At 43.1% G+C, this 23789-nt stretch overlaps 1 protein-coding gene across 3 annotated transcripts in view; it reads left to right on the top strand.

Moving 5' to 3' along the window:
* Positions 1–5810: 5810 nt before the first annotated feature.
* The window catches only part of CC2D2A (coiled-coil and C2 domain containing 2A), a 142169-nt gene continuing 124190 nt past the window's right edge, over positions 5811–23789 (top strand). The window contains exons 1-4 of one of the 3 annotated variants that reach the window (XM_081226369.1): positions 5811–5889; positions 11026–11085; positions 13997–14080; positions 16310–16433. In XM_081226369.1, the coding sequence (XP_081082495.1) occupies positions 11047–11085; positions 13997–14080; positions 16310–16433 (247 nt within the window). In that variant the 5' untranslated portion in view covers positions 5811–5889; positions 11026–11046. Of the gene's footprint in view, positions 5890–8949; positions 8970–11025; positions 11086–13996; positions 14081–14475; positions 14584–16309; positions 16434–23789 lie in introns of those variants that run through there. The other 2 variants (XM_081226370.1, XM_081226371.1) reach the window with 2 other exon arrangements.

Here is a 23789-nt window from a genome sequence, read left to right as displayed (position 1 = left end):
TGAATGGATAAAGAAGATGTGGCACATATATACAATGGAATATCACTCAGCCATAAAAAGAAACAAAATTGAGTTATTTGTAGTTAGGTGGATGGACATAGAGACTGTCATACCGAGTGAAGTAAGTCAGAAAGAGAAAAACAAATATCATATATTAATGCATATTTGTGGAACCTAGAAAAATGGTACAGATGAACTGGTTTGCAGAGCAGAAATTGAGACAAAGATGTAGAGAACAAACTTATGGACACCAAGGGGGGAAAGTGGTGGGGGTGGTGGTGGTGGTGGTGTGATGAATTGGGAGATTGGGACTGACATATATACACTAATATGTATACGATGGATAACTAATAAGAACCTGCTGTTAAAAAAAAGTAAATAAAAAAATCAAAAATTCAAAAAACAAGAAGAGTCATGTACCACAGTGTTCATTATAGCTTTGTTTACAATAGCCAGGTCAGGGAATCAACCTAAATGTCCACTGAAAGATGAATGGGTAAAGAAGACGTGGTACATATATACTCAGCCATAAAAAGAAACGAAATTGAGTTATTTGTAATAAGTTGGATGGACCTAGAGACTGTCATACAGAGTGAAGTAAGTCAGAAAGAGAAAAATGAATACTGTTTGCTAACATATATATATATGGAATCTAAGGGGGAAAAATGGTTCTGAAGAACCTACGGGCAGAACAGGAATAAAGATGCAGACATAGAGAATGGACTTGAGGACACAGCAAAGGGGAAGTGTAAGCTGGGATGAAGTGAGAGAGTGGTATGGACATATATACACTACCAAATGTAAAATAGATAGCTAGTGGGAAGCAGCTGCATAGCACAGGGAGATCAGCTCAGTGCTTTGTGTCCATCTAGATTGGTGGGAAAGGGATGGTGGGAGGGAGATGCAAGAGGGAGGGGATATGGGGATATATGTATATGTATAGCTGATTCACTTTGTTATATAGAAGAAATAACACACCATTGTAAAGTAATTATACTCCAATAAAGATGTTAAAAATAAAAGATAAAAAAAATTAAATTAATAAAAAGAAATCTCAAGGCAGGAGAATATTGTCACAGAATCCATTTAACTTCACCCCAACTCTGATCCTAACTATTTTGTTTAGTCATATTTGGCTCTACTTAATAAAAGAATTTAACAAGTTTCCTAAAAAAAAAAAAAAGATAAGAGAGGTCATAATCAGAAGGTTAGCTCACAGACTGCCAACAAACACATGAAAGAATGCTCAACATCATTAGTCATTAGAGAAATGCAAATCAAAACTACAATGAGATATCATCTCACACCAGTCAGAATGGCCATCATCAAGAAATCTAGAAACAATAAATGCTGGAGAGGGTGTGGAGAAAAGGGAACACTCTTGCACTGCTGGTGGGAATGCAAATTGGTACAGCCGCTAAGGAGAACAGTAGGGAGGTTCCTTAAAAAACTAAAAATAGAACTACCATATGACCCAGCAATCCCACTACTAGGCATATACCCTAAGAAAACCATAATTCAAAAAGAGACATGTATCAAAATGTTCATTGCAGCTCTATTCACAATAGCCTGGAGATGGAAACAACCTAAGTGTCCATCATTGGATGAATGGATAAAGAAGATGTGGCACATATATACAATGGAATATTACTCAGCCATAAAAAGAAACGAAACTGAGCTATTTGTAATGAGGTGGATAGACCTAGAGTCTGTCATACAGAGTGAAGTAAGTCAGAAAGAGAAAGACAAATACCGTATGCTAACACATATATATGGAATTTAAGAAAAAAAATGTCATGAAGAACTTAGGGGTAAAACAGGAATAGAGACACAGACCTACTGGGGGTGGGCTTGGGGATATGGGGGTTGGGCTGTGACAGGGCGGGGGAGAGGCATGGACGTGTATACACTGCCGGGCGTGGGGTGGATGGATGGTGGGGGGTGGCCGCCTGGCACGGGGGGATCGGCTCGGTGCTTTGTGGCCGCCTGGAGGGGTGGGATGGGGAGGGTGGGAGGGAGGGAGACGCAGGAGGGAGGGGATGTGGGAACAGATGTATATGTATGACTGATTCACTTTGTTGTAAAGCAGAGACTAATAAAAAAAAGTCTTTAATATAAAAAAAGAAGGTTAGCTCAAGCATAGCGAACAAATCCTACCTCTTATAAGAGTTGACCACTTGAAGTAGATGATCTCTCACTATAAACATCTACTACGTTCCCCCAAAACTCATATGTTGACAGCTAACCCTCAATGTGATTGTGTTTGGAGATAGGGATTTTAGGAGGTAATTGAGGCTAAATGAGGTCTTAAGGGTGGGGCCCTAATTTGATAGGATTGGTGGCTTTATATGAAAAAGAAGAGGGAGTTCTCTCTCTCTAATCTGCAGACACCAAGGAAAGGCCATGTGAGGACACAGCAAGTATGCGGCCATCTACAAGCCAGGAAAAGAGCCCTTACCAAAAACTGAATCAACTGCCAAATTGATCTTGGACTTCCATCTTCCAGGCCTGTGAGAAAATAAATCTCTATGGTTTAAGCCACCCAGTCTATGGTATTTTGTTAAAGCAGCCAGAGCTAAGACAACATCCACATTTACTTTTCCATTAAACTTTACAGCATTTACTGAGTGCCAGGACTTGACAAATACTAACTTAATAAGCCTCGTCATGACCCTCTGGAGTAAGTACTATTATGAACTCATTTTACAAATGAGGACACTGAAACCTTGAGAAGTTAAGGAAGTTGACTAAGATCCCTCAACTCTAAGATCCAGTGTCCAATGTATCTCTCTTCTCTGCTCCTGGACTCCACTGGAGTGGTGGACCTTGTCAATCTCTCCTCCATGTCTTTCATCCACACTTTCCTATTTTCCATCTCTCTGTGCCACATTTGAATTTTTTAAATCTATCTTTTACATCACTCATTCTCTTTCCAGCTCTCTCATCCATGCTTTGCTTTAAAATAAAAAAATTCATGTATATATATATATATATATATATATATATACATATATATATATATACACACACACATACACATATATCTGATTCACTTTGCTGTACACCTGAAACTAACACAACATTGTAAATCAACTATACTCCAATCAAAACTTTTTTAAGAATTCATGACTTTATTATTCATTTCTAAAAGCTCAAGCTGATTCTTTTTAATGTTTGCCTGACCTTTTTGACAATATCTCACTCTTTTTCCATATTTTCAAAGCCTCTTTTAAAGTTCTTTTACAGTCATTGCTTTTTTCTGATTCTCTATATGATCACTGCATTATCAGAAGTTCTTGGGTATCTAACTACACCCTCTAATTGCAGACTCTTGACTATTTCCTCCTGTGTGTCTAATTTTGTATTGTAAATTCATCTTCAGCAACATTTATCTGTAGCAATTCTGAATGGACTACTTGAAGGTGTGTACTTCCAGAAAAGTTTTGTATCTGCTCTTGCTCAGCACCCCACAGGGATACAGTAGCCTGAGACCACTAGTTAAAATGTGTCACTTAGGGAGTTCCTAAATGATGTAGGTAGCATGAATAAGGGAATTCAGCATCATGGTGCAAGCCAATGGTTATGAATTCTCAGGAGATATTCTTCCTGCTACATGCAGATTTGGTGAACAGAGACAGAGAAGTTTTCTCATGGTCCCCCTGCACCAGCACTAGGTAATCGCGCCTTTCAATCGAAAGACTTCTTTCAATTCTGAAAGTCTTCTTTGTATTACTTTTTTGATACATTCTACCTTTTCATTTTCTTGATTCTCTCTTTCTATATAACTACAAGTGTTGAATTTCTGTGATCCTCTCATTTCCTCTGTATTGCCTTTCTGTAAAGGCAATATGCTACTTCTTTCATTGGAAGAGCCAGAAATACCCATATCTGGGACCTGTTCTTTGTGACCACTCAGTTTTTCCAGAAAACAATATTCCATGTTTTCCGATTTGGTTCCAGCGAAGGTGGACAGAGGACCCAGGTATATGTGTGGGTGTCTCAGCTCTGTGAGAAAGGTGTGTCCTGCCCACCTCTCCATTTCAGACCCAGTTTTCAGCCCTGAGACACACACACCTTCTGCTGTACCTGAACTTGAGACCAGTGGCTCTGGTACAACTTCCCTGGAGAAGAAACACCCAGTTTCCTCAAGGTGGCGGAAGAAGAGGGGGCTGGGAAAGAAGGGTATTATTCCTCAGGCTTCCAGGGGTCGGGGAGGGTCCTGAGGACCTATCCCCTCTATACATAGATTTTCACATTTTCTTGCATTCTCAGCCCCAGAGCCTCCCCACTTTCCTTGGTACCTGACTGTATTCATTTCCTGGGGCTGTCATACAAAGTACCACAGGCAGGCTGGGTGGCTCAAAACAACAGAACTTTATTGCCTTGCCATTGAGGAGACTAGGATAAGAAATCAAGGTTTTGGAGGGTTGGTTTCCTCTGAGGGCTGTGAGGGAGAGTCAGTTCCAGGCCTCACTCCCAGCTTCTGGTGACCTCGCATTCCTCAGCTGATAGACTGTGTTCTCCCTGTGCCTTCACAGGTCTTCCCTCTGTGCATGACTTCCTGTGCCCAAATCCCCCCTTTTTAAAAGGACACGGTCCTATTGGATCAGGGCCCACCCTAATGACCTCATCTTAAATTGACTACCTCTTTAAAGACCTTATCTCCAAATAAGGTCACATTCTGAAGTACTAGGGGTTAGGACTTGAACATATCTTTCTGGGAGACACAACTCAGCCCATCACACTGCTGAGCCAAATCTGGAGCCCTCTCTGAAGTTCTGCAGAGCGGATCAGCTCATTTCCTCGTTTCCATGCCTACCTGACCACCCCACCCCACCCCAGACACACACAGGTACACACAGAGGCACACACACACATACACACACAGACAGAAATGCAAAGACACACACACAGACACAGACACACACACACATACACATACAGACAGAAATGCAAAGACACACACACAGACACACACAGATACATACACACAGACACACACAGGTACATACACACGTACATACACCAACTTAGATACACACACAGACACAGATTCACAGGCACACACACATGAGACACATACCCACACACATAGACAGACACACAAGCAGATATACAGATACACAGACACAAACACACACACACAGGCACACACAGATCCACACAGATGCACACACAGGCACACATGCTAGTATACTTGGAGGGTGGCTTTTTTGGTCTGTTCATTCCATTACTCTGTCATCTTCTTTGCCTCTTTTCCCATTTTCTTTGCTTTCTGGGCCATAACAGTGATGTCCTCGTTCAGTAAGTTCAGTGGGATTCAGAGAATAAGCAGAGATTCCTCGGGTACATTCAATTTTCCACGTTTAACCAGAAAACGCTCCAGAGCAACCTCCAGGGAGCCTGTGCAGCAGATAAGTTAGACATCCTTGCCCTGTAATGATGACCTTCGCTGACTCTAAGCTACCCACCTCTGAGCGTTGCCTGTCATTGACCAGAAATGCCCAGCAAACAGATGTTATAAGGGAAGGGACAGCTCCGAAAGCTTGACCTCATTGCTGCCCAGCTCCTCCATGCTGATTCCCTTTGTGCTTCTCCTGTAAGCTGTGCACCTCAGCTCACCCCGTGCGTGTGTGTTCCTCTGCTAGAGTAACCTGTCACTTTAAAAGAAAAAAAAAAAGCCACCTAGTGACCTTCCTTAGGAACTGGTTGCTAAGCGGGTGTTTTTGCTGAGACGTGGCTGCAGCTTCCCAGGGAGCAGCCCAGGGTCCGCCCCAACGTTCAGCCTTTCCCTCTGGACTTTCTAGAAGATTCACCAGTGAGACACATTCCACGTTCCCTTCATTCCAGGAAGGAGAATCTGCAAAGTGCCTTGTAAAGTTCCTTAAGGTAAATCACTTCTTCCCGGGAGCTGGGTTGCAGCAGTGCAGTCCTGCTTTCAGCTACCAGGCTTGTAGTTCAGCCTCTCCCCTGGACACCCTGAGCCTAATGAATTGTAAATGTAGGGGTCCTCATCATTATTATTTACGTTTTACTTTCTGGAATGGAAAGGTACAGTATGACTTGGGCTGCTTTGATTTGAGCCACTGCCTGGTGTCTGGTTTGCAGGAAATTAAGTCTGGCTCATGACAGCCCCTGGGTGGAATTTCTCCCGAAGCTGTCTCTGCTTCCTTCCTAGGATGTCCATGCCATCCTGTTGCATTCTGGTCTCCCGGAAACACTGGCTGCCGGTTGCATTTCTGGGACTTTTAGTTCAAATTGGTTCGAGGGGTGAAATACTAGTTATTGCATGCTTCACTTTCCTTGGCATTAGACAGAGGAAGATCTGTTACAGACAGAGCCTGGCTGCTCTCGCCAAAAGACCACAAGGAAATCTACCGGCTGTGTTTAAACTGATTGTTTCCCTTTGTTGCAAAGAAGGGCTCTGAAAGGCTGATAAAGTCTAATGGGAATACATGTATGTTATTGGATTTTCATATAAGCAAGTAAATTCAGGACCAGAATGAAATCCTCTTTCGAAAGGATCTCCTAGAGCTCTTTTAAAGAGTCATTCATTCAAACATGTATTGATCATCAACAATGCACCAGGCTTCAGTAAGGTGCTGAAGTTTCGAGTGTGCAGAAATGAACAAGAGCAGGTCGGAAGCTCAGAGTTTACTGGGAAGACAGACCTATAAACAGATAATAACAGTACAATGAGCTAAGCACCATAAGAGATTTATGAAAGGGTTTGAGTGCTTAAAGCACAGCAGGATGACTCCCAGGGAGGATCTGGGAGCACTCAGTTCATCAGACAAATGCACTGGGTATATGTCACATCACACAGCTCAAATGTGGTATTTGTACTCTTTGAAGACACTATACATTATATGGAGCTGATGAAATGATTCTATAAAGCTATTTGTCCCTCACCTTTTACTACAGGAAGCTGCGGCTGGAATAACTTGGAGAATTAGGAAAGGAAATCAAACAGGGTGTGCATGGCACCTGCCCAGTGTTCCAGGATCTAACAGGATCAGACAGAAAATGCTAAATGTTGTGCACAGGGAGAAAATGCTCATAGGTGTGAGGACAGGGGATGGTTTCAGAAACACCATAAAAGGAAACAGAAAAAAAAAACTGCCCTGGGTGCAGCTGCGGCATGGGAGAGAGGGCATATTGGTTATTGGTGCCACAAATTCAAAGTTGAGAATCAAAGAGGGTAATGGGGAATTTGACGTCACCTAAGGTCTTTCTTACTACTCTCATTCCTGTCCCCTAACTGCTTTTTCCCTCCTCATTCTTTCCTTCTACATTCCACCTCTACTGTCACCTTTTCTTAATAATAACACTTACTTCCCAGTATTGAGAGCCTGGTCCATGCTACGCATTTTACTACACATATTCTATCATTTAACCCTGATAAAATAATTACTCATTGAGGTAGGAATTATGATCACAAATTTACAGGTACAGAAATGTATCTCAGAGGGGTGAAGGCATTGCTCCAAGATCACACAGCTGATAAACAGAGCTGGAATTTGAATCCAGATTCACATAATTTTTTACAAAGGTCTCATTCTTCCTATAAACCCATGTCTTCACTGTTCTGGGGTAGGACGCATATACTGTATTATCTTCTAAGCAGCCAAGGTTGAAAAGCATTGCATACAATGCCTCCCTTTTCATATACTTTCATTTCTTTTTCTCTGCTTCTTTAGAATTTACCACAAGACCCTCTGGACAGAACTCTGATCCTCTGATGACCCTCAGAGATAATCCAGTTGTTTGGATGAAGGCATCAATACTTTCCTTGAAAAATATTTTTGGTTTTCTGCATTGAGTTAAACTAAATACATCATTGACCTAAAGTAGCCAAAGCCCTTTCCCACAGGGGCAATGCTCTGTGCTTTTCAACTGTAAATATTTCGAGAATAGTGGGCTAACATAGAAGAGTTACTGATATTGCAAAACCAGAATAAAGGTTGAGACAGAGAGGTAGGGGGACATGGAGGAGGACTCTGGAATCACAGATTCTCGGGGCCAAGTTCTGATTGTGACATTTAATAACCATAATGGCAAAACATGGAACCTGTCAGAGGTTAACCTCAGAGGAAACCTCCATTTCCACATGCGCAAATTGAGGCATATGCTACTAAGCTGGAAGTGTTTTTGTGAGCCAGAGTGATAACGTATATCTAGAGAGAGAACAAAATAAGTCTGCAGTAAATCACGGCTCTTATTTTGATGTTGCCAATAGGAATATATTAACAAACACTCAATGTACATGATGATGACAAGCTGCATATTAAAGTTGCAGAGTATTGATTTGTTTTCTTAGCAACAGTGCTCATAAAAAGATAAATTTTGATGTCATTTGATTTCCTTAGAAACTCATTCAAAGGTAATGATCAGGAAAAAATGAGGAGAAAAAAATCAACCCCATTACATTTTTCACTTTCTGCTTCTGTTTCTTTCCATGTAACATTTTTTAACTTGTTGAGAATCTTTTTTTTTTTAGTTATTAAAATATTTCACAGTTCTTTTTTTTTCCACTTCATAATTACCACTGTTTCAGGGAGCTCCCTTGCCCTGTAGAATTTTATTTTTATTATCTGCCCCCTGATTCTCTCTAGATTACCTCCTCACCCTTTTAATATCTTAGCTGCTTTCACCATTTCCTTTCCTCCATATTTTACAGCCTGGGAGGAGTTCTGGACTGGAGACAATAGAACTTCAGATGCTTTATTTCCCTTTAAGGTGCTAATTCTCCGTTAGGGTAAATGAAACCTTGAAGGCTTCAGATGAGCTGCTTACATGACGAAGTCCCAGTTAAGATTCAGATTCCATAGCTATTAGAAGGGCTTATGATTTGTCAGCTTTGCTGTTGCTCCCCATGTCTCTCATTTAATCTTCACAGCAGCCCAAGGAGGACGATGAAGCTTTGAAGGTCTTCAGAATGTGGCCAAGGAAGACACAGCCAATAAAGAGTAATTTAGTCATTCATTCAAAAAAATTTATTGTGTCTACTGGGAGCCATAGTCCTAGGCTCTGGGGCTAAACAATGAGCAAATGTTCCTGCCCTCTTGTAGCTTATATTTTAATGAGAATGGGCAGACAATAACAAATAAATATGTATGTTAACTGGTGATAAGTACTATGGAAAAAGAAATTGCTGTAAGGTGGTTATGGAGCTCCAGGAAGGTGAGGGTGGGAGATTATCATTGTACTGTGAGTGTTCAGGGAAGATCTCTCTGATAAAATGAAATCTGAGCAGTCCTGAAGGAAATGAAAAGAGAGAGAACAGGGTAGATGTCTTGGGAAAGAGAGTTCTAGGCAGAGCAACTGCAAAGGCCCTGAGGCAAGAAGATTCAAGGGCAGATCATAGAGGGGCTTGTAGGCCATTGAAGGATTTCGGATTTAACTCTGTTAAGAGGAGGAAGTCACTGGAGAATTTTGAGCAGAGGAAGGACATGATCTCACTTATATGTTAAACAATTCACTCTGGCTTCAATACAGAGAATGGATTGTAGGTAAGTGCGGTGGGAAGCAAAGACGTCAGGAGACTCTTACAAAAAACCCTGAGAGACAATGATACTGGACCAGGGTGGTAACAGTGAGCTGCTTAAAGGTGGTGGGATTGTCAATGTAATGTGAAGGTGAAGACGGCAGGGTTTCTGATGGATTGGATGTGGTGTGTCATGTGAGAGCCAGAGAGGATTCAAGAATGACTCCCAGGTTTCTGGCCTGGGAAAAACATAGAGTTCTGTGTATTGCAACAAGGAAGGTTGCAGGACAAGCAGATTCATGGGTGATGACAAGGAGCTTCATTTGGGGCATGTTAAGCCAAGGGAAGGTGTCCATCAAGCGCTTGGATATTTGAGTCTGGAGTTCTGGGGAGACGTTTGGGCCCTGGGTGTAAATTAAGGTAGCATCAGTAGATTGACAGTATTTAAAGCCAAGAGACAGGACGATCTCACCAAGGGAATGAGGCAAGGCTGAGCCCCAGGCACTGTCACATGTGGTGCTCGGAAGATGAGAAGAAACCAGCCGAGGAATCTGAGGAGGAGAAGCAGTGGGTAGGGGGAGAACCAGGAGAGAGCATGTCTGAGAAGCCAAGTGAAGAAGATATTTCAAGAAAAAGAAAGCAACTGGTCACTTTCATTACTAAACGCCTCTGACAGGGCAACTAAGGTGAGGGCTGAGGACTGATCATAAGATGTGGTGATGCGGGGGTCCTTGGAGATGCTGGCAAGAGCAGTTCCAGGGAGTGCTAGGTTCAAAAAACTGATTTGGAAAGAGAGGGTTTGAGGATTTTTCTTTCAGAAGGTTGAACAACTGAGCAACAGCTAGAAAGAGATGTGAAGCCCAGAGAGAGTTTTTTAAGGAAGGGGCCTTTGTACATGGATAGGAATAAACCAAAAGAGCAGGAAGAAATGACTATGCTGGTGAAAGGGGGAAACTGTCCAGATCAAGGCCCTGGAGGGGGTGGGAGAAGTGCCCAGGCAGAAACCCTGGTCTAGATGGAAGCAGGGACAGACCACAGGAGCAAGTGGAAGCAGAGGGGGTGACATGACTCAGTGGGGTGAGACAGGGGGATGGGGATGGGGGAGGGTCCATCTCTGGCTTTATCTCTTTGCTCTTGAAATGAGAACAAAGGCCAAGGGTAGAGAATGAAGGGGGTTGGGAAGGTGAAGGTTTGAGTGAAGAGGAGAGGCTGTGAAATAGTCCTTCAGGAGTTGGATTCCTACCAGGGTCATCTGACACCAAGGGCAGAACCTTCTCCTGGCTTCCACCTCCTACACAGGAAAGCCAAGCTCTTTGACAGGCTCGTGGGGACAGAGGGTCCAGCCTCCTTCCTTCCCCTCTGGGGCTCATGTCCACCAATCCTGGGGCCTAAGAATGCATTCCTTGTGGATGCAACATCTACTCAGTTCAAACACTTCACTAACCATCAAGGTCAGCTTCAGCTTTATCAGTAGTAAGAAGAAAGACGTTTCACTGTGTTCAAAGGGTCTGACTTCTTCTTTGGTCTTTGCCTGTCAGGGAGGAGCCATCACAGCTAGAATGAAGCCCAAGGAGGAAAAAGTGAAAATAATTACAGAGGTGAGTGATGGCTCAGATGTCTCCAAGGGATGTATCTTTGTGTGTGCATGCTCATGTCACACGTGTTGGTGAGTGAGGAAGTTAGGCCAGCAATGAGCATTTATTGCACACCTACTGCATGCAGAAGGTGCTACCTTGGGCACACAGAGGAGAAGAGGGGTGCATGCAGCCCTGCAGGTGCTCCAGGATTGAGGGCTCTGAAGCTGCTTTGTCACCATTTCATGAATTCCAACAGACAGCAGTTCTGAGTTACCACCTAAAGGCTCCAGTTCTACTGAACCACATTGATGTCTTTTTTTTTTTTTTTGGATTATAGTTGATTTACAATGTTGTGTTAGTTTCAGGTATACAGCAAAGTGATTCACTTTTACATATACATAGATTCATTCTTTTTCAGTAAAGCACATTGATTTCTAAAGAAATTCAAAATGAGGACAATAACTGTAGATTATAACCACTTATAAAATTCTCATGGAGTCCTGCAATTTCTAACTTATTTTGTGCAAAACATCATTAAACACTGCCTGGACCAGAGGAGCAAAGGCTTCTCCAGTTTGGAGACCAGAGACCTCCGAACAGAAGAGAAAGTATTCCTCTCAATCCTTGCTTCTCTCTTGGCTCTAGGGCTCAGTAACTTGAGACCCTAGAGGCAGAAATGGGGACAATATGCTATTTCCAATAGGAACTTCAAAAAGCCTGAAGGAACCCAGATGAAACCACACAGATTAACTTTAAGCAAGATATCAAGTACTGACAACTTACCTACATCTACCTGTGCTCAGTCATTCACACAACAAATATTATTGTGCCTCTGGTCCCTGGGAATAAAGAAGTGAAGAAAACTCTGAGCTCTCTTGGAGTTCACATTCAGTCTAATTTGAGGTCCTACTGGAGAGTTTTCCATTGACAGAGAATCAAAACATTATTGGAAAGCCAAAAAAAAGCTTGATGTATATTTCTCACAAGTCCATTCTAAGCCAATAAGAATTTAGACTTGAATTAAGAGCCACAGTTGCACACCTCAATATCATCATCTTCTCTAAATCCTGATAGGCTCTGAAGAAGGAGGCCTGAGTGAGGTTGGGGCTTGCACCCAGAGGATGATTCAGAGTGATCAGGTCCCTTAGACAAAGAAAAAGCCCAAGCCACGCCCACACCCTGGTTGGGACCTCAGTTCCCTCCTCTGCAGCTGAAACTCAGGTCTTCCCTAAACAGATGGCCAAGGGCACTGATGAGTGGTTGAAGCCTAGCCCAGCAACCTGCATGCCATTTTTTTGAAATCTTATATGATGAAAACCCATGCTTTGTGTTCCAAGTTTGTTTCAGCATAAAAACAAAAATTTCCCAATTTTAGAAAAAAAAAAGTCTAATAAATCCGGTACACCAGAAGAGGTTCTGGATTTATCTTGCAACTTCTTTTATACCCCGAGGTACTTGTGCCCTGGTTTGTAAAACTCAAACTAGAAAACTTTAAAGCTTCAAACTTAAGAGGCTTCAGCTCTAACATTTTATGACTATAACTTTAGAAAGCATAATATGGAAAAAGAAACGAAGTTGGCACTGTTAAAGGATTTCTTCCTTTTCAGGAACACTCCCACACTGTTGGTGGGAATGTAAATTGGTACAGCCACTATGGAAAACAGTATGGAGGTTCCTTAAAAAACTAAAAATAGTAATACCATATGACCCAGCAATCCCACTCCTAGGCATATACCCAGAAAAAATCTTAATTTGAAAAGATACATACACCCCAATGTTCATTGCAGGACTATTTACAATAGCCAGGACATGGAAGCAAACTAAATGTCCATCAACAGAGGAATGAATAAAGAAGATGTGGTAATATATACAATGAAATATTACTCAGCCATAAAAAAGAACAAAATAATGCCATTTGCAGCAACATGGATGGACCTAAAGATAGTCATACTGAGTGAAGTAAGTCAGACACAGAAAGACAAATCATATGATACTGCTTATATGTGGAATCTAGAAAAAAGGATACAAATGAACTTATTTACAAAACAGAAGTAGAGTTACCGATGTAGAAAACAAACTTATGGTTACCCGGGGATAAGGGAGGGGGAGAGGAATAAATTGGGAGACTGGGATAGACATACACATACTACTATATATAAAATAGATAACTAATAAGAACTTACCATATAGCGCAGGGAGCTCTACTGAATACTCTGTAATGATCCATATGGGAAAAGAATCTGAAAAAAGAGTAGACATATGCATAACTGATTCACTTTCTGTACACCTGAAACTAACAAAACATTGTAAATCAACTATACTCCAAGAAAAATTTAAAACAGAACAAAACACAAAAAGGATTTCTCCCTTTTCAAAAAGACCTGAAAAAATTTGCATTAAATACAAACTTCCACGGTGATTTAACACGTATCCTCATTATTCTCTACCTGATAGTAAGGCTGGAGAGCAGAGAAGTCCAACCCTGGAAGCCCCTAGTGTGATTCTGATATCGTCCTGGGCCAGAGGCCTCCATCCGGGTCAGTACATCAGTCCTGGCAGATTCACTTGTTCGTGGCCTTCATTAGATTATGACTTTTGAGGGAAGTCACCTCCGGTACCTCTGTGCGCCCAAGGCCTGGAACACAGTCAGCAGTCCATAAATGCCCTAGGCATGAATGAGCACCTGGGTCGATGGAAGCTCCAACACCATATCATTGACCATCTTTCCATTTGGATACAACTTTTGAGAAGAGTAGATGGTGATGTCTGTCCACTGTCCCTTCGCTCACACTCAGCTTTAGTGGGTGGAGGCTCCAGGACAAGACAGTCATTTTAACACCTAGAAATCCCACTCCTCTTCCTCACTTATCATTTTTTCCCAATTTACACACACACACTAAGAGATAACTCTTCCTTTTGCATCTTAACAAAGGAGTTCATTGAAGACAGTGAGGATGCAGATGAGGGAAGACAGAAGAAGACCGCGAAGGTTCCAAGACAAAAAGGAAAGAAGCAGGTAGGGAGTGACAGAAGCATTTGTCTGTCTACTGGGCTGTCAGTTAACAGCTCACTGCACCCCAAGAGGCCATACAGCCTCCTATGGGTACAAGCACTTGGCCTTCTCTAGGAGAGGCAGGGATGCCGGTGGATGGTCCAGGTGAAGGACCCTACGTGGGGCCTCACGGATGACTCTCACCATGAAGCCATGGGCAGTATTTGGAGCATGTTTCCTCCAAGGTTTTTCCCATCCCCTGAGAGAGAAGTTTAGAAATGCTGAAAAGAGCCCCTTTAGTGCTGTCATCAGGCCATAAACTAAGACCAGCGGTAGATGGCAGTGCAGGATTACAAATCTCAGGGAACTTCCACTTTCCCAGCTCCAAGCCCAAATTCTGCCTCAGTCTAAACCGAGGCCAATTCCCGTCTTCCGGGCCTGCTGGCAGTCCCTCCCCCGGCTCTGCTCTCTGCCGAAGTTGCCCTCCTTGGCCGTGAGCATCTCTATGCAAGGTCCACCTTCTCCAGGTAAATAGACGACCTGGGAAAGGAGGCCGGGAAGATTTTGCGGAGGGGCGATCGGCTTGGAATAATCCAGATGCCAGCAGGGGAGGGAGGGGGAAGGAGCGCCATTTTGAGCCGGCAGCCACGTGATGGGGCCGCCTGGAGAGGGGGGGCCGGGGCGGTGGGGAGGGCACCAGGGGAGCCGAAGTCAGGGGAGAAACCCCTTTTCAGCTCTCCCCTCGCCCAGCACAATCCCGTTGGGACAAGCTGGGCCAAGGAAACTCCTTCTCTGTAGCTGGGATGGAGTGGCCCAGGGGAGGGCCCAGGGCGGCTGGAGGTGCTACCTGGCCTTGTGGCTGGGCCCTCCGGCCACTCAGGGACTTTAACCCCTTCCTGCAGGGTCAGCGGGGGGCTCTGCAGCCGGGGCCACGGGGCCCAGCGAGGCGTCAGATGAGCCAGTACAAATGGAAAGAGCTCAAGTCCTTAGCTCCAAGGCCACAGGCACAGTAAGCAATGGTGACCAGTGCCAGGGGCGTGGAGCTTGGACTAAACGGGAGAAAGGAGCAGGGATGGAAAGGAGAAGGCACTTTCTGTGTCCTAGGTATGGCGCTTTCCTGAGACATCATCTCATTCCTTGAACTGCACAAAGAGGCCTGATCAGAAAACGAGCATGCAGTCTTTGGAGCTTTGTGAGAAATCTGGATAGTGTTTCTTAACCCCTGCGGCACTTCAGAATCACTTGGGGATTTTTTTTTTTAAGTCAAATGCCTCAGGTCCACTCCAGGCCATTTATTTAAGTCAGACTGTCTGTGCTTTACAAAGTGACTATACATAGCAGCATCTCAGTGAATGGGCTATTTTTATTTCCCTTCTTTTACGGGTGAGGAAGGAAGTTAGGAAGTTCAATAACTCGCTCGAGTCCCATGGTAAATCTGAGTTTGGAGGCAAGCCTTTGTCTGGCCCAAAGGCCATCACTCACCTGGGGCCTCCACTTCCACTTCTGCTCACCAGTCTGCCCTCCTCTGAGAGTTTGGGGAAGGAACCAGAGTCTGTTCTTTGCCCTGGATTAACCAGGGACACTTTGACAGCTATTTCCAAATGAGTTGGAGCTGGGATCAAATAGTTTGGTTGTGATTTTCCTGTTTCTCTTTTCCTCCAAATTTCTACAGAGCTCTACACATTAAACCTAGAAAAAGTGAAAATATTCATTTTTTTAATTTATTTTTAAATTCATTTCTTTATTTTATTTTTTGGCTGCGTTGGGTCTTCGCTGCTGCTCACGGGCTTTCTCTAGTTGTGGTGAGTGGGGGGCCACTCCTTATTGCAGTGCGTGGGCTTCTCATTGCGGTGGCCTCTCTTGTTGTGGAGCATGGGTTCTAGGTGCACAGGCTCAGTAGTTGTGGCACATGGGCTTAGTTGCTCTGTGGCATGTGGGATCTTCCCAGACCAGGGCACGAACCTGCATCCCCTGCATTGGCAGGCGGACTCCTAACCACTGCGCCACCAGGGAAGTCACTGCGCCACCTGGGTCATCTCCCCAAGAAACCTCTTAGAGAAAATCAGGATCAACACTGCTTCCTGTGGGGATAGGTGATCATGACCGCAGTGACTCAGGTGACACAGATCACAGTTATCTAGATCTGAAGAGGATTAAGGCCTGTCCCCTTGCTAAGTGACCCACCTCATCCTGAGATAGCATCTGAGTTAACCGAAGCCCTGAGATTCACAACCTCTGACCATCTGCCCACAGCTATCGGTTGCTGGCCCCAAGGAAATGGTGTCTAAAAAATCCCATCCAGACGACCAGCAGGAGCCCGTGCAGGAAGGTTCTGACACTCACCTCCTGGGCATGACGAGCCGACGAGGCCCACGGAGTAAGTTCTGTCAACCAGTATTAATTGCCTCCTGGGATCAGCACAGAGAATCGTGGGGATTTTGCATGGGTATTATTTTTTGTACACGTCCACCGCCCTCCACAGCATTTTACCCCAATTCTAGGCAATATCTAAGTTCACCTCTCTCTGGGAGACAGGACACAACCCCAGGACATATTTACATAACCACAGAATTTTGAAGCATTCATTGAAATAGAAATGGTGCAAATAATCAAATAGGTAGACATTCCAGGGTGGGTGAAATAGGAAGGCATATTTATCAATGAAATAGTACTAGAATCAGATATTGGAAAACCTGAGGATGTTTCTGAGGCTCTCGGAGATCCTGCCCCTCGAGGACCCCTTCTCTTATCCATCCCTCAGCCCACCCCCCAACACACACACACACACACACACACACACTCCCTTCCCCCTCCAGGAACTGTGGCCTGTATTTTACAGCATTACTTTTCCCCATCACAGTGACCATCATTCATTCTCTGCTCATTGTAGGGAAAATTATTACCCCTCACTTGTTGCTTCTCTTGAACAGTGGATTAGGTCAGAGAAGAAGGCGTGTTACACTTTTCAATTGTTACATAATTATTACATAATTATTACTCTATTTTTCTGCAGCTGAGCTGGGGAATAAAGTAACTATTGGAAATTAGAGGGCTTTGGAAGCAAGTTCATCTGAAGTCCAACCCTAAGAAAAATGTGGTTCCCATCCAAGAGCAATAACACAGTAGAACTGTTACAAATTAGTAAAGTAGAACCAAACTTTATCCCATATAGTTGCTTAATTTTCTAAATGGGTAAAATTATTCATTATTGAAGATTACAGTTTGTCTTAGTGTGCTCAGGCTGCCGTAACAAAATATACCATAGACTGGGTGGCTCCAACAACAGACATTTATTTTCTCACAATTCTGGAGGCTGGAAGTCTAAGATCAGGGTGCCCGTGTGGTCACTTTCCAGTGAGTCCTCTCTTCCTGGCTTGTAGGCAGCTGGCATCTCCCTGTGTGCTCACTTTGGTGTCTCTTCCTATAAGAATGCTAATCCTATTATATTAGGGCCCCACCATATAACCTCGTTTAACCTTCATTACCTCCTTAGAGGCCCTGTCTCCAAATATAGTCACATTGAGGGTTAGGGCTTCAGTGTATGAATTTTGTGGAGACACAATTCCGTCCATAGCACAACTATTGAATATTTAAGTAGTTTTGTTTTAAAATCAAGAGAAAAAAAAATGTCAGAGAGCATGGCCAGTAATAAAGGCTCTGTAGCATAATGAAAAGTGAATTCTTTCCTTCTTCCTAAAATGGGGGAAATACTCTTCACTGTCACCATGGGGGTGATTGTAAAGATCAAATCAAGAAAAGGATGTGGAAATATTTTAAATAGTGTGCACAATTTTAAATATGTAAATAGTATGCACTAGTATTTTAAATAAATACACAGTAACTAAGGTGTGTTAGAGTGAGATAATAGACAATCTATGCATTAGTCCAAAAGGAAAAAATAAAAAACACAATTTATGATTTGAAGAAGGAAAGAACAGTACAAGGCTAAGATGTGCCTGCCTGAGCAAAGTCATGACCAGCCGGTCGCTGGGCAGCTCAGGGCAGAGCTGGAGGCTGTTGCTGATTTGGCAGCACTGGTGGACCAAGATGTAGAGAAAATCCCTGGGAGTGAGGTGGGGGCACCTGATGGCTTAGAAGCCTGGGTAGACAGGCATCAGTTAGAAACGAGAGGTCAAGACCAGCAGAAAGTCAGCCATGTGGTCAAGAGAGCAGAATAGGTCTCATTCAGTATGTCAACACACGTTAGAGCGAGAGTGCAAGGAATGAGCAACACGAGGAGTCTCGACCTGAGACAGGAAGGGCAAGGCACAGAGCAGAAGTAATAGAGGATGTGCAGGTGTCTCCGTGGTAGAGTGTTGGTGGGAGAGGACTCCAAACACAGGGCTCTAAAACACCCAAGTGTGTGCAGAAAATAGTGCGTCCAGGAGCAGCCGTGTCTTATAGGACCTTGCCTAGGAAATCACCCACCCACTTAGCAGGAAACTAAGTCCAGCCCATCTTCAGGGAGAGGGAAATTTGGCTCCACCTTTAAAGAGAGGTGTGTCAAAGAAATTTATGGGCATATATTTAAACCACCACATTCATCTTTCTTTAAAACTATACTCAGAAATCTGTAATGAGCATCACATAAAATCCACACTCTTATTTGTTCTGAGTTCTGAGACCCTATGTGATCTGGCCCTTTCCAATTCTACTCCCACTCTTCTCCAATATGCCTCCACCCTGGTTGACTGCTACTGGCCTCTGAATGCCTTGTGGCCACCTGGGCATTCCCAGGCTTTGGTGCCCACTCAGAAAGCTCTCCACCCATCTCTTTATTAAGCTTGTGACAGAAAAGCAGTACAGTTGTATCCGTTAAGGCCTCGGTCTTTGGCGTCAGACAAGTGTGTGTACCAGTCTATACCTGTTACTTTCTTACTTGCTTGGGCAAGTTTCCCCACCTCCTTAAACTTCAGTTTCTTTATCTGCAAAGTAGGGACAAGAATAAAAGGCCTTAATACCCCCCACAGAGTTTATATTCCAGCTGGGGGGTTAGAGGGAAAAAGAGAAAGCAAATCAAAAAAAATATGATAAATATACAGTATGGCCAGAGGTGAGAAGTGCTACAGAGAAACATAAAGAATTGGCTGGACGGGACTACAGTGGAGGCGAGAGGAGTGTTGCTGTTTTATGAAAGGTCATCAGGGGAAGCCCTCTCCAGTGAGAAGATGTTTGTGCAAAGGCCTGAAGGAAATGTGAGACCCCTGAGGAAAGTGGCCTTAAAGCAAGAGTGTGCTTGGTGTGTTTAAGGAACAAGGATACCAGAGTGGTTGATAGACAGTGAGAAAGAGGAAGAAGAAGGAAATTAGATCCGAAGGGAACTGCAAATATTTTCTCCCATTCCACAGTTGGTCTTTGTATTCTATTGGTTGTGTCCTTTGGTGTGAAGAAGTTTTTAAGTCTGAGGTGGTCCCATTTGTCTGTGTTTGCCTTTGTTGCCTGTGCTTTTGGTGTCACATCCAAGAAGTCATTAACAAACTCAATGTCATGAAGATTTCCTCTGTGTTTTCTTCTAGTAGTTTTATAACTTTAGGTCTCACATTTAGGTCTTTAATCCTTTCTGAGTTTATTGTGTAAGGTAAGGGTCAACTTCATTCTTTTGCACATGGATAGCCAGTTTCTCAACACCATTTATTGAAGATACTATATTTTCCCCATTGAGTGGTCTTGGCATCCTTGTTGAAGATTATTTGACCACATACACATGGTTTTACTTCTGGGTTCTCTATTCTATCCCATTGGTCTATATGTCTGTCTTTATGCCAGTACCACACTGCTTTAATGGATGTAGCTTTATAATATGCTTTGAAATCAGGACACCTGAGCCTCCAATTCTGTTGTTTTTCAAAACTGGTTTGGCTATTTCAGGGAAACTTAATATTCTATGTGAGTTTTAGGATGAACTTTTCTTTTCATAAGAAAAATGCCATTAAGATTGTGATAGGGATTGCATTAAATCTGTTAATTGCCTTGGGTAGTGTTGACATTTTAACAATATTAAGTTTTCCAATCTATGAACATGGAGTGACTTTCCATTTGTTTGTGTCTTCTTTAAATTTTTTCAACAGTTTTTTATAGTTTACAGCATACAAGTCTTTTGCCTCTTTGGTTAAGTTAATTCTTAAGTGTTTTACTCTTTTCATGATATTGTAAATGGAATTGTTTTCTTAGCTTCCTTTTTAGATGTTTCACTGTTAGTGGATAGAAACACACCTGATTTTGCATATTGATTTTCTGTGCTGGAACTTTGCTGAATTTGCTTATTCGTTTCAACATTTTTTGTGTGTGGGAGGGGACTCTTTAAGGTTTTCTCTACATAAGACAATGTCTTCTGCAAACAGAGATAATTTTACTTCTTCCTTCCCAATCTGGATACCTTTTGTAACTTTTTCTTACTGTCTTAGTCTGTTTGCTCTGTTAATATAAAACACTATAGACTGGGTGGCTTATAAGCAGCAGAAATTTTGTTTCTCATAGTTCTGGAGCCTGAAAAGTCAAAGATAAAGGCACCAGCAGATCTGGTGTCTGGTAAGGAGGGCCTGCTTTTCGGTTCATAAGTGGCTGTCTTCTTGCTGTGTTCTCACATGGTAGAAGGGGCAGCGTAGAAGCTCTCTAGGGTCTTTTTGTGTGTGTGTGTGGTACGTGGGCCTCTCACTGTTGTGGCCTCTCCCGTTGCGGAGCACAGGCTCCGGACACGCAGGCTCATCGGCCATGGCTCACGGGGCCCAGCCACTCCGCGGCATGTGGGATCCTTCCGGTCCGGGGCACGAACCCGTGTCCCCTGCATCGGCAGGCGGACTCTCAACCACTGCGCCACCAGGGAAGCCCTAGGGTCTTTTTCATAAGGGAACTAGTCCCATTCATGAAAGTTCCACCCTTATGACCTAATCACCTCCCAAAGGCCCCATCTCCAAATAGCATCACACTGGGGCATAAACTTCAACATATGAATTTGGGGAGGACACAAACATTCTGTTTATAGCACTTGCTTAATTGCTCTGGCTTGGATTTCTAGTACTATGTTGAATAGAAGTAAAGTTGGGGGCGGGGGGACATCCCTGCCTTGTTTCTGATCTTAGAGGAGATGCTTTCAGTTTTTCACCACTGAGTATAATGTAAGTTGTGGGCTTTTCATATATGGCCTTTACCATGTTGAAGTAATTTCCTTCTATTCCTAGTTTGTCGAATGTTTTTTTTATCATAAAAGAATGTTGAATTTTGTCAAATGCTTTTTCTGTATCAATTGAGATGATCATGTGGTGTTTGTCCTTTGTTCTGGTAATGAGGTGTATTACACTGATTGATTTTCATATGTGGAACCATCCTGGCACCTCCCACCCCCCCAACTTGGGCTAAGACTACTAAATGGTTCAAGAGGCTGTCTCTCATGCCCATTTTATAAATGCTACTTACCTACATTTTTCTAGGCAAAAAACTCAGATTCGGTGGTTTCCCTATCCCAAGCAAGAAAGTTTATGCTAAGAAAGCTGTGGAACTTTTTAAGCTCATATGATTTCATTGTATTTTTCTTCTCTAAGCACTTATTGGTTTACCTGAGGCATCCTCCTCTCCCTCAGAAAGAGAGAGAGAGAGAGAGAGAGAAAAGGAAGGAAGAAAGGGAGGGAGGGAGGAAGGGAGGAAGGAAGGAAGGAAGGAAAGAAGGAAGGAAGGGAGGGAGGGAGGGAGGAAGGAAGGAAGGAAGGAAGGAAGAAAGGGAGGGAGGAAGGAAGGAAGGAAGGAAGGAAGGAAGGAAGGAAGGGAGGGAGGGAGGGAGAAAACCAGATGATAAATCTGACAGCCTTGAACACTGAGAGCTTAATACCATGTTCTGAGGCACACAGAAAGCTTTCTGATAAGATTTCCATCAAGATTCCTCATTCTCTTTCTTACTCATATCCCAGTACATTGCCCAAGATTAAGAGAAATGAACAACATTTCAAGTCAGCAAACATTCCTTGAAACCCATAGAAACTGAAATCAGACTCACTACTACTCATTACTACTTTCAGTCCTGGGACCTTGAGGAGCAGACCAGTCTCCCTCAGCCACAGGAGCCTCGTTTATATTGATAAAAATGAGGATCATAAAAGTCTTGGCTTCGTGCAGCTGTTATGACAGTGAAATCAGATGATACACAGAAAGCACCTCACAAAGGGTCTGGCACATACCTAGTCGCCTTCTCCAGCTGGAAGAACTTGATGCTAAATAACTAACAAAAATAATTACCTCTTTTGAGTGTTATGATATGGCTGGCACCATGCTGAGGTCTTCACATGCATTACATTACTCAGAACAGTCCTGTCATCAGGCATTGTTTTATAATTTAGGAAACTAAGGTTCAGAGAGAACCAACAGCTAGAGGTGGTGGAGCCAGAACTCAAACTCCAGTCTACAGACCTCAGGAACCTGTGTTCTTTTTTTTTCTTTTTTTTAAATTTATTTCATTGAAGTACAGTTGATTTGCAATGTTGTGTTAATTTCTGCTATACAGCAAAGTGTTTGTTATATATATATATATTCTTTTTCATATTCTTTTCCACTATGGTTTGATAAACCAGGATATTGAATATAGTTCCCTCAGATTATCATACTAAGTGAACCCGTGTTCTTAATTGCTGCACTACAGCATCATTCTATACCAGCAAATCTTAACTCTGATTGGTCTTTAAAGAGAATGGTTTACAGTTGCCCAGGGAAGGTACAGTGCTCTCTGTATTTTACTCACAGCCATGCTCTGGTTTCTGTATGCTCACTTGCTACCCCCATACCACACCCACCACATCCTTCCAACCAAGTCTGCTCACCTGAATCCAAATCTTTGACTCCCTCTTGATGGTTCATTCCCCAAACCTCTCATGGGTTTGGCTTGTTGCTCAGTGCTACCACCCCCCAGCCTCTGCCCTTGAACCCATGACCCTCTCTATCCTATAGCATTCCTGCAGGGCTCCAAGTGTTGTCAAGTCCAGACTGTAGTTAGATGCTCAGATACCAGCACCCTAGAAGACATGGCCTCCCGCACTGCACCAGGCACACGCCCAGAGGGGCCATCTCCCTGATGAACAGCAGTGTAGATCCATGCACTGAAAGCTTTGACTTCTAATCTGCTTTTCAAACATATACATAGTCATGACTTTCCAAATACAGAAAGCATTTCACCGAATAGGGACATAGCTCCCAATCAAATAAACATCTAGGAAAAAAGTACACACATTTCCCCCACGATTCCAACTTGCACCATCTCTTAAGGGAGGAACTATTGAATGTTAAGCAGTTTCTTATGAACATAAGTTTCTTCATTATTGACATCTGTTTTCCATTCATTCCTGTTAGTTTCTCTGGTTAAAGCATCATTTCAGAGCCAATTTCTCAGTATTAGTTGAAAATAAAGTTCAGAATCCAGTGAAATTTGATGCAAATGAAAGGAAATAGATCACCTATTTTAGGCATACTTTTTAAAAGTCACCAAGACCTGGAGAGACTGACCCAGGAAACAAATGTTATAAAGTTCAGTATAAGACAAGAGGAGAATGGCCCAAAGGAGTTGGTCTTGGGAGTTACCTTGGAACCCAGCAGTAAAGAACATTCTAGTCAGAGGGTGCACACTGGGGAATGTAGGAAATATCAAAAGTTCACCAACACTGGAGTTTACTACCTCACGCGGTACTTGGGGGACTAAATTACAGTGCTAAGTAAAATATTTATCTAAGTAAAAATAAATTGTATGCTGTATTCA

Source organism: Mesoplodon bidens (assembly GCF_964165515.1).
Source record: "Mesoplodon bidens genome assembly, chromosome: 1".
NCBI lineage: Eukaryota > Metazoa > Chordata > Mammalia > Artiodactyla > Ziphiidae > Mesoplodon > Mesoplodon bidens.
This window is presented reverse-complemented; position numbering and strand designations above follow the sequence as displayed.